The 11,442-nt window shown below is 44.4% G+C and overlaps 1 protein-coding gene across 1 annotated transcript in view; it reads left to right on the top strand.

The window, feature by feature from the left end:
- Window positions 1-11,162, top strand: part of plxnd1 (plexin D1) — a 162,427-nt gene extending 151,265 nt beyond the window's left edge. The window contains exons 32-36 of the mRNA XM_073072614.1: window positions 449-612; window positions 5,447-5,594; window positions 6,935-7,075; window positions 7,663-7,737; window positions 8,493-11,162. Of these exons, the coding sequence (XP_072928715.1) occupies window positions 449-612; window positions 5,447-5,594; window positions 6,935-7,075; window positions 7,663-7,737; window positions 8,493-8,609 (645 nt within the window). The 3' untranslated portion in view covers window positions 8,610-11,162. The remainder of the gene's footprint in view (window positions 1-448; window positions 613-5,446; window positions 5,595-6,934; window positions 7,076-7,662; window positions 7,738-8,492) is intronic.
- The last annotated feature ends 280 nt before the right edge of the window (window positions 11,163-11,442 follow it).

Below are 11,442 nucleotides of genomic sequence, written 5' to 3'. Positions count from 1 at the left end.
TTTGATATTATTCCTTGTATATTCTACTTGCACCAATTTTTTGGAATTCTGCAGCTCCTTCCACCCCAGCTGAGCCAATCAGACACAGAAGAGTTTGCTCTTGACATTTCTCCTGTGTTGGTCTGATGACCATCTTCACTGGCATCTATTTCACTGTGATATCCTAGGCCCCTACCTATCTCTTATTACTAGAATGACAACTGACTGTAGCCCACTGCTGAGTCCTTGTATGCCATGGAAAATATTTGAGTGCATTGCATTGTACTACCACCAGGTGGCTGCTGTCTTCTTGTTTTCAATTTATTAGACTTTTAAGAGCTTGAATACCACTATAAGAACAAGCAATTCCCTTGCAACCCCTATCCAATCCAGCAGTATTACCCTGGATAGCTTGCACTCTATGCTTTTCCCCAATAGCTCTTCGTTAACCTCATTCTCCCCATTGCAGGGCACGCTGCAGAAGTTTCTGGATGATCTATTCTGTGCACTTCTTAGTATCCATACTGTGAAGCCCCCCTTTGCAGTGAAGTATTTCTTTGATTTCCTGGAAGAGCAAGCTGAGAAACGGGGTACTGCTGATCCAGACACTCTGCATATCTGGAAAACTAACAGGTAAGCTCACAGCCCCAAACATGCTCCACTTCTGTAAAACATCTGGAAAACAGGTGAGACACTGACCCAGAAAGTGATCCATCTGGAGATACTGATGCAGACATCTGGAAAACAATCGGGTGTGCCAGACACGTGGAAAATAGGTAAGACTAGCACATCTGGAAAACAGACAGATGAGCCTGAGCCAGGTGTTCTCCACATCTAGACACTGAGCTGGATGCCCACCACATCTGGAAATCAAGCAAATGAGTAAGTATCTTCTTACAGTGTCACTTGGAGAAGTAGCAATGGTTAAATGGTCCATGTCATATCAGAGAATGTATACAACCTGAAATTTTTGCTCTTTGCAGACATCCACAAAAATAGAAGAGAACCCCAAAGAATGAATGACAGAAAAACATCAGAACCCCAAAGCCCCCTCTCTCCCTCCCATGCACAAGCAGCAGCAAAGCACCAACCTGCACCTCCCCCCACCATTCAGCTGAGAGCATCAGTGCCCATCACCCACCAAGCAAGCAATAGAAAAGTCCCTAAAGAGAGACCATGATCGCAGTCGAACAAAAACTATTGTTCACCCAACAATTCCACATGCCTCAGGCTCTGTCTCAATAACAAGGAACAGAAAGGTGGCACCACAGCAAGGGGTAGGGAGCAACAAAAACAACAGTTGTTTCGCTGTTACAGTCTGCTATGTTGCTTTTATTTCTGAGTTTGTCCAACTTGAGGAGAGGGAGACTGACACTCTGACAACCAATCCGTTGTTCGCAATCTTCCATTTCTTCAATGATGCCTCAGTCAATGACATCTCTTGGAGTCCAACCATCCACAGGGCCTCACACTGAAGGCAGGCGTCTTCCAGGCCACATTCTTGAGATACCAACAAATGGCTGGTCATTGAGGTCCAAGAGGGTGGGAACCACTGCTGTAAAGAACTGTAGTCTAAGTTCAGCATGTATATAAAATCAGTCCCTGTATTCTATACCTGCATGAGGGATTCCTTGCTCTCCATGAGCCAGAAAAAAAGGAAAGTATTGACTAGGTTATCTGACCTCAGTGGTTGAGAAGATGTTGGAGTCAATTGTCAAGGTGGTGGTTTAAGGGTACTTCGAGGCACATGAAAAAATAGCCTGTAGTCAGCATAGTTCCTTTAAGGGAAAATCTTGCCTGACAAATCTGTTGAAATTCTTTGAAGATGTAACAAGCAGGATAGACAAAGGAAAATCAGTTGATGTTGTGTACTTATTTTTCAGAAGGTCTTTGACAATTTAAGAGCCCATGGTATTGCAGGAAAGATGTATAGAGCATAGAGCATTGGCTGAATAGCAGGATGCAAAGAGTGGGAATAAAAGGAGCCTTTTCTGGTTGGATGCTGGTGACTAGTGATGTTCAGCAGGGGTCTGTGTTGGGAAACCTTTTTACATTATATAACAGTGACTTGGACGGTAGAATTCATGGTTTTGTGGCCAGGTTTGCAGATGATCTGAAGATAGGTGGAGGGGCAGGAAGTTTTGAGGAAGTAGAGAGGCTGCAGAAGGACTTAGATAGTTAAGGAAAATAGGCAAAGAAGTGGCAGATAGAATACAGTATTGAGAAGTGTATAGCCATGCACTTTGGTAGAAGAAATAAAAGCATTTTCTCTAAATGGAGAGAAAATTCAATATCTGAGGTGCAAAGGGACTTTAGAGTCCTCACAACACACACAAAATGCTGGTGGAATGCAGCAGGCCAGGCAGCATCTATAGAGAGAAGCACTGTCGACGTTTCGGGCTGAGACCCTTCGTCAAGATTAACTGAAAGGAAAGATAGTAAGAGATTTGAAAGTAGGAGGGGGAGGGGGAAATGCAAAATGATAGGAGAAGACCAGAGGGGGTGGGGTGAAGCTGAGAGCTGGGAAGATGATTGGCAAAAGGGATACAGAGCCTGAGAAGGGAAAGGATCATGGGGCAGGAGACCTAGGGAGAAGGAAAGAGGGAGGGGAGAACCAGAGGGAGATGGAGAACAGGCAGAGTGATGGGCAGAGAGAGAGAGGAAGAAAAAGAGGAAGGGTGAGGAAACTAAATATATCAGGGATGGGGTAAGAAGCGGAGGAGGGGCATTAACGGAAGTTAGAGAAGTCAATGTTCATGCCATCAGGTTGGAGGCTACCCAGCTGGTATATAAGGTGTTGTTCCTCCAACCTGAGTGTAGCTCCATCTTGACAGTAGAGTATGCCATGGATAGACATATCAGAATGGGAATGGGATGTGGAATTAAAATGTGTGGCCACTGGGAGATCCTGCTTTCTCTGGTGGACAGAGCGTAGGTATTCAGCGAAACGGTCTCCCAGTCTGCGTCGGGTCTCACCAATATATAAATATATGTAGATGTTCTCCATCTCCCTCTGGTGCTCCCCTCCACCTTTCTTTCTTCCTAGGCCTCCTGTCCCATGATTCTTTCCCTTCTCCAGCTCTGTATCCCTTTTGCTAATAACCTTTCCAGCTCTCAGCTTCATCCTACCCCCTCCGGTCTTCTCCTACCATTTCACATTTCCCCCTCCCCCTCCTACTTTCAAATCTCTTACTGTCTTTCCTTTCAGTTAGTACTGACGAAGGGTCTCGGCCCGAAACGTCGACAGTGCTTCTCCCTATAGATGCTGCCTGGCCTGCTGTGTTCCACCTGCATTTTGTGTGCGTTGTTGCTTGAATTTCCAGCATCTGCAGATTTCCTTGTGTTGCTTTAGAGTCCTCATGCAGGATTCCCTAAATGTTAATGTACGGTTGAGTCTATGGTGAGGAAGGCAAATGCGATGTTAGCATTCATTTCAAGAGGACTAGAATATAAAAACAAGGATGTAATGCTGAGGCTTTATAAGCCACTGGTGAAGCCTCACTTGGCAGTTTTCGGCTATCTAATAAAAATGTGTTGACATTGGAGAGGTTTCAAAGGAGATTCACGGAAATAATTCCGGGATTGAATGCTTCTCATAAGAGGAGCATTTTATGGCTCTGGGCCTCCAATCATTGGAATTCAGAAGAATGAGGGGTGATCTCATCAAAACCTATCAAATGTTGAAAAGCCTTGCTTAGAGTGAATGTGGGGAGGATGTTTCCAGTGGTGGGGGAGTCCTGATGTAGAATCTCAGCCCAAAATGAGACTGGGAAAAGCCTGAGTTGTTATCCTTGAAACAGGGGGTTGTGAGAGGGCCTGATAGAGGTGTCTGAAGTTGTAAAGTGTTGAAAGAGAAACTGCTTCCTTTGTGTCACGAATCCCGTGACAAGTTGAAAAGGACCAGCAGAAATGGAACACACCTCTGGAGTCTGGTTTACTATAAATTAAGATTATATTTATTACTACTACAAATTAATATCATTAAGACTGGATAATATAATACCGGTTATAAACTATTATATATATATCTCTGTAAATGTGTGTGTGTGGATACAAAGATAATAGCCCGGGAGGTAGATATCAGTCTTACGGTGTCAGGTAAGTTTAAGCAGTTCAGTTTACTTTGTGTTGCGTCGAGTTGAATTGATGGAGAGAGAGAGAGAGAGTTAATTGAGTTGATTGGCAGCTTTAGTTGTTCTTGCTTCCGAAGTCTTTAGAGTCACTTCGTGTGAACCCCACACAGACACAGATGGACAGAGCCCCTTATAGGGAACAGTCTACTAACCCACGGCACGGGTTCACCACCAGCAGACCCCCACAGGCAAGCTCTTACCCGCACTGGTAATCACGGGTTGAAATTAATCGGTCCGTGGCCTCCACCCTCACGGTGGTCTTAAACTCCACCAGGGGTTTCTTGGGTAGCTTCCGCAATTCTCCCGTGTTGTGTCTCCTTTGCTGTTATCAGACCAAAAGCCTTAACTTTTTATAAATCATTCAAAATTCCAGCCATCCGTTAGCTCAACCGTTCTGAGCTGTTTCTATGGTGACTTCCCAGCTCGTGTCTCAGCTGGCACCGTACTCACTCTCTCAAGGTCACAATTAAAAGTGAGAGTCACAAAACCAAGTCAGAGGCCTCTCTCTCTTTTAATTGCCTCCTTGTTCATTAGACTGCTGAATTTTCTAGCAGTTTCTTACCTGCGTGACACTTCGGCAGAGGGGGTAAGGGTAAGAGGACACAACCTCAGAATAGAGGGTGTCTTTTTAGAATAGAGATGAGGCATTTCTTTAGCCAGAGAATGGAGAATCTGTGGAATTTGTTACTACAGGTGGCTGTGGAGGTGGTCAATGGGTACATTTAAGGCAGAGGTTGATAGATTCTTGATTAGTCACTGCATGAAGAGATATGGGGAGAAGGCAGGAGACTGGAGCCATGATGCAATGGAGGAGCAGATTTGATGAGCCAAATGGCCTGATTTTGCTCCTATATCTAATGGTCCTGTCCCCTCAGGTGAAATGCAGATTTCCTCAATCGAGACCCTTGTTATTTCTTTTGGAAGCGTTGTTCCAACAGATTCCTTGAAAACACTGTGGCCATCTTGACATAAGCTGAGGCACAGGTTCCAGTGCTAGCCCTGAAAAATAGATCTTCTCCCGACATGGTAGCATAGGACAGCAGGTACTGTAGCAGGTAGTGTCATGCTATTACAGTGCCAGTGACCCAGGTTCAATCTGCCACTGTCTGGAAGGAATTTTTATGTTCTCCCTATGATTACATGGGTTTCCTCCAGGTGCTCCAGTTTCCTCCCACATTCCAAACTAGTATGGGTTAGAGGGTTAATTGGTCACATGGGTGTAATTGGCAGCACTGACTGGGAAAGGCCTTTTACTGTGCTTTGTCTCTATATAATAACAATATCCTGAAAGAAGTATTTCAACCTCACTCCATATTGGATTTCTCCGTTTCCAGCTTGCCGCTTCGCTTCTGGGTTAACATACTGAAGAACCCTCAGTTTGTGTTTGACATAGAGAAGACTGACCACATGGACGCTTGTCTGTCAGTGATAGCCCAGGCTTTCATCGATGCTTGTTCCATCTCAGACCTACAGCTCGGAAAGGTAATTTGTCAGTTCGACAGAGTAACAGCAGGAGGACTGAAATCTACTTTCTGTTTAATTGGTTAGAAAACAGAATACCAGATGTCAGAAGTGAGTTACAGTATGGAAGGATTGGGTCTGCTCCAGCTGCTTATATAAAAAAAACTGGTCCCACTCCCTTATAGCCTTCAAATCCTTTAATTTCAGTTGCTTTGCCAACTTTTGTTGAACTTCCCTTCATTATTCACCCAGCAATATATTCTAGTCCAGAACCACTTACCATAAAAATGGGTTTTCCTGATCTCACTTTTAGTTTGTCATTCGTCTTTGTTCTGTGAATCATGACCATTACCTCCTCTGCCAGTGGAAGCAGTTTCTCTCTGCTTATGTCAGCACATCTTCAGACACCTTTATCAAGTCCTCTCACAGCCTGCTCTGTTCTGAGGATATCAACTCCAGCTTCCCCTGTCTCATTTTGGGCTGAGACTCTTCATCAGGATTGGAAAGGAAGGGGGAGAGAAGCCAGAACAAGAAGATGAGGCAAGGGGAAGGAGTACAAGCTGGCAGGTGACAGCTGAAACCAGGTGAGAGAGCGAAGTAAGTGGGTGGAAGGGGCGGGATGAAGTGAGAAGCTGGGGCAGGGGGGTAATAAGTGAAAAAAAGTAAAGGGCTGAAGAAGAAGGAAACTGATAGAGGACAGAGGACCATGGGAGAAAGGGAAGGAGCAGGGGCACCAGACAGAGGCGAAGGTGAGGAGAAGTCGAGAGGTAAGAGGGGAGCCAGAATGGGGAATGGAAAAAGAGAGAAGGGGAGGGTAGAATTCACTGAAAGTTTAATCGATGTTCACACTGTCAGGTTTGAGGCTACCCAGTCAGAATATGAGGTGTTGCTCCTCCAGTCTGAGAGTGGCATCATCATAGCTGTTGAGGAAACCATGGACCGACATATCAGAATGGGAAATAGAATTAAAATGGGTGACCACCAGAAGGCTGCCTCCTCCCTCCCCCCACTTTTTGTGGTGGACAGAGCGAGTGTTCAGAATTACTGAGTCTCAAATGAAGTTTGTGCTGTTGTTTTCTGGCAGAGGGACCAACACACAAATAATTTGGAGCTACTTGTGGCATTTCATGCATGCTAATGCTTAGGCATAGTGGGTGGGAAATGCACTGATGATTATTCCCCATAGCCACAGAAACCTCAAGCTAGTTAATCAACAAGACAGCACACCTTATCATGGGTGATGAGTGACCAGCAATAAATGCTGACCTTGATGGCATTTCCCCATTCCCAAAAGCAACTGTTGATAAATGACTACTTCATGGAGCATGTGGAATTCTTGTTTTTTTTATTGCTTTCCTTAGGATTCACCAACAAATAAACTCTTGTATGCCAAGGAAATCCCTGAATACAAGAAGGCGGTGCAGAGATATTACAAAGAAATTCAGGAAATGATCACACTGAGTGAACAGGAAATGAATGCTCACCTGGCAGAGGAATCCCGGGTAAGTAACAAGGGTGAGGGAGCACAGCAGTAAGGATTATCTAGTGTGCAGCAATTATCAAACCTACTGCCCCTGCCCATGCATTGTGTAAAGTGGGATTTGCTTGAGTACTCATCATGAACATGCAGAGAAAATTTTAAGTATGTTGCCAGGATTTGTGGACCTGAATTATAGGGAAAGGTTGAGTAGAGTTAGGACTTTATTCCCTGGAGCGTAGGAGAATGAGGGGAGATTTGATAAAGGTATACAAAATTATGAGAGTTTTAGATAGGGTTAATGCAAGCAGGTTTTTTCCCACTGAGGTTGGGTGGTGGATGCAGGTTTGATTTCAACATTTAAGAGAAATTTAAATAGGTACATGTGTGGGAGGGGTATGGAGAGCTATGATCCAGTGCAGGTTGATGGAACTAGGTAGAGTAATAGTCTGGCACAGACTAGGTGGGCTGAAGGGCCTGTTTCAATGCTGTAATGATATATAACTAAGTCATATTCATAAGAGGATAAGTTCTTTGCGTCTGGAAATAAGGAACTACAAACAAGCTCCGGCTTCAGATTTCTAATCAATCTTTTGTTTATTTTCATTACAGAAATACCAAAATGAGTTTAACACAAACTTTGCCATGGCTGAGATCTATAAATATGCCAAACGATACCGCACTCAGGTAAGTCCATCAGTATTCCATCGTCAGAATGTTTCAGCTCTTCACACCAAATTACTGCAGCAAACCACCTCATTAAAAAGAGGCAGGCTTATTCCTTTTGAAGTCCACCTCCCCACCACACGTGTACATTCACTCAGACACACTCTAAGACAAGCACTGAAACTCACTGATTCTGGTACACACACATACTCACATATGAGCACATTGTCATTTAAAAGGTATATATTTACTCACAAGTGTGCACCTTGCAGTGTCCTCCTGCACTCTGACTCACAAGTGCCACAGCAAAGTTCCTACACATTCCCACCACTGATCTCACCAAGTGTTTGTGTAGAAACATAGAACACTACAGCATATTACGGGCCCTTCGGCCCAACATGTTGTGCTGACCCTTAAGCCTACTCTGAGATCAATCTAACCCTTCCCTCCTACATAACGCTCTATTTTTCTTTCATCCATGTGCATACCGAAGAGTTTTTTAAATGTCTCTAATCTATCTGCCTATACAAACGCCCCTGACAGGGTTCCACGCATCCACCACTCTCTGTGTTTTAAAAAAAAAGTCTACCTCTGACATCCCCCTGTGTTTTCCTCCAATCATGTTAAAATTATGCTTGCTTGTATTAGCCATTTCTGTCTGGGGTAAAGCAGCTTAATGGGTTGCAGAATGTGCCCATTGGTGATAATTACTGCATTTGACAGGTCACAGAACAGTCTCCAGACTCATGATCTCTTCCTTCTCTTCCTCCCTCTAGGTAATGAATGCCTTGGAGTCTAACTCAATGACCAGGCGCATGCAGATGCAGCACAAATTCGAACAAGTCATTGCACTAATGGAAGACAACATTTATGAGTGCTGTAGTGAGGCATAGCTCCTGAAGCTTGCTGAATGTATGCACCAGAACCTATCCTTCCAATACAGAGCCTTCAATAGATAGTTCTCACCACAACACGTTGCCCTTTAACATTACCTGACTTCCTTTGTAGCTCTCAGAGTTTGCTGAACGGACCCAGTTGACTGATGTGGTAGCACTGAGTCAGTGTTGGCACACAGTTCCATGGACTGTAGGTGGCAACTTCTGGGGTGGGGGTTGATTGTGAGCCCTGGAAGTTCAGCATGGGGTGGGGGGTGGAATATAGAGTGAGGACGAGTGGTCCTTCAAACAGGGAAAGACCATAGCTGTGTACTCAACGACAGTGAGGTCCACTAAGTGGTGAGAACTTGATTGGAGATCTGAGTTGGAGACGAGGAGTTGCCCACAGGACTACCTCTGCAGTGAGGACTCTGAGGAGGAGAGTGGAGGACTGCAGAGCACTTGTGCCAAGAACCTTTCTTCCAGCAATGCAACTACTAAAGGAGGTTGGAGTGGAGGGTGTCTGGCACTCAACCAAATTCTCAGGGATTCATTTCTGAGCTTGGGCTGGAATCTGAAGCTGTCATTAATTAGTGAAGTGATTTTGAGGTTTTGATGTTGTGTAATGTGTTTCTGCTGCTGGCATTGGAGCAGGAGCTCCCTTTATCAGCATATGCACAGAATGCTTTTCATCGCCACCTTTGAACATCATGGCTTCCACTGGACATTGTTTTTTAGTTTTATACATAGATCTCTCCAACTATGCTACTAACCAACCTGGCCACAAATGTCACCTCTGGTCCAGGCTTGTCCAACCTTGCTGCATTCCCATAGAGAGGTGGGAAGGGACAGAGTGATTCACGTGGCCCCTGGAAAGATGGGATACTTGAAGATCACCCTCCGTTTCTCCATAGCAGTCTGCCACAGTGGTCAGAGGAGACAGCAGAGAGCATACCCCTGAACTCTAGGCCAGGTTCTAAGCTTACAAGATGACCATCCTTTTTGCCAATATAGATATTTATTTAAAAATGTTAATGAGATTTTAAATTTCTACTAACCTTTACTGACATTTTAGATGAACTGGTTGTGATGATGATGCTGAGGTGAGTTGCAGTGGAATTGCACCAATGGTTGCCAGTACTGACAGCACATGGTTGTGCTAGCTCCCTGTTCTAGATCTGTTACAGTCTTCCTCTTCCCCAACCACTGACTTGTCTGATGGAACATCTTGCCCTTACTTTATGATCCAATTGCTTGTGATGATCACAAGTACAGATTGGCATCACCAGCAGTAGAACTTGCTCTAATTTATGCCTCTTTAATTTTCACTCTGTGTACAGTTGCCTCATTAAGGTCTTAGATGTGAATCACCAATGGTGAACCTTATCATTATTAATCTTATTAGATAATCTATCTAACCAATCACAGCAATGCACTGCCCCTGTAACATCCACCAATCACAGCAATGCATTGTTCCCTGTAACATCCACCAGTCACAGCAATACACTGCTCCCTGTAACCCATCGAGCAATCACAGCTCTGACTATTGTTTGTAACCCATGCACTATTCCTGACATCACAGTGCTCCCTGAACCTATCCAACAATAATGGTCTCTGTAACCCATCCACAAATCCTAGTGTCACTCTGCCCTCTGTAACCTGTACATCATAAGACAAAGGAGCAGAATTAGGCTCTTTGTATCTGCCATTCCTGATGTTGCACTGCTCCCTGTAGCCTGTCCATCAGTTCTGTATAGCACTAAACTTGCACCGTGCACAAAAAGTAAGCAATCACAACTTATTTTCTGTGGAAAACTGAAATTGTGCAAGCTGTACCCGGTAAAACTGAGGCCTGAGTGTATGAGGAGGTACTTGTACTTGAGATGAGTTACCCGAGACATTTACCACTGAAGTGTGCTCCTGCCATGTTCTAAAACTCCCTCCATTCTCCTCACCTGCAAGAAGTGGCTGACCTTTGCCTGTTCAGGCTTGCATGGTAAGGTAGTGGTGATCTGCTCAGGCCAGCAGAGGTTGGATGACCCTGGTGCTTAGCGCTCAGCATGACTGGAGCAGCACCTGCATCCTGAGCATAGAGAGCTGATGGCCGTTAGATTTTACTAATGTAATCAGATGTCAAAGTAAATTTATTATTGAAGAATGTATACGCCACCATGTACTACCTTGAGATTCATTTGCTTTAGGCACTTATGAGAAATTAAATACTATAGAACTTATGAAAAATAAGCATAAACAAAGACTGGCAAATGGGAGTTAGCATCTTTTCAGGAACGTGTCAATGTCAATTTCCTGGCCTTACCAACAAACCATGCATTTCATCTCATTAAGCTCTCACACCTTAAGTACATCAAGTAGCAAAGGTGGCAAATCAAGTGTCTCATTACCACAAGACAATCTGTGCGCATCCCACGATCTTTGTGGTGAGTTGAAGTGGTGTGCAGGCTTGAATGTGACTACAACAGCCACAGCACACCAAAGTGCATCACAATCAAATGTGAGGGATTGCAGAGTCTGTTACATGCCTTTTGTTTTAATAAAATGTGTTTTTATGAACACTGACTCTTTTTGTCTTCATGTTTGCATTTGTCGTGTTGCTAGAACCTACAGTGAACCTCATGCTGCACCAGGACAACGGGCCATGAGATGAATCTGACTTCTGACTTACTGAACAGGCAACATTCCACTGAGGCTACTGTGAGCTGGAGGTTCTTGGCCTGAACACGAGATACTGCAGATGCTGGAAATCCAGAGCAGCACACACAATGCTGGAGGACATCAGCAGTTCAGGCACCATCTATAGAGAGGAATAAACAGTCAAAGTTTTGAGCCATGT

This window comes from Hemitrygon akajei, chromosome 19 (assembly GCF_048418815.1).
Source record: "Hemitrygon akajei chromosome 19, sHemAka1.3, whole genome shotgun sequence".
Taxonomy (NCBI): Eukaryota; Metazoa; Chordata; class Chondrichthyes; order Myliobatiformes; family Dasyatidae; genus Hemitrygon; species Hemitrygon akajei.
Note: the sequence above shows the minus strand (reverse complement) of the source record. Positions and strands in the feature narration are given on the sequence as shown.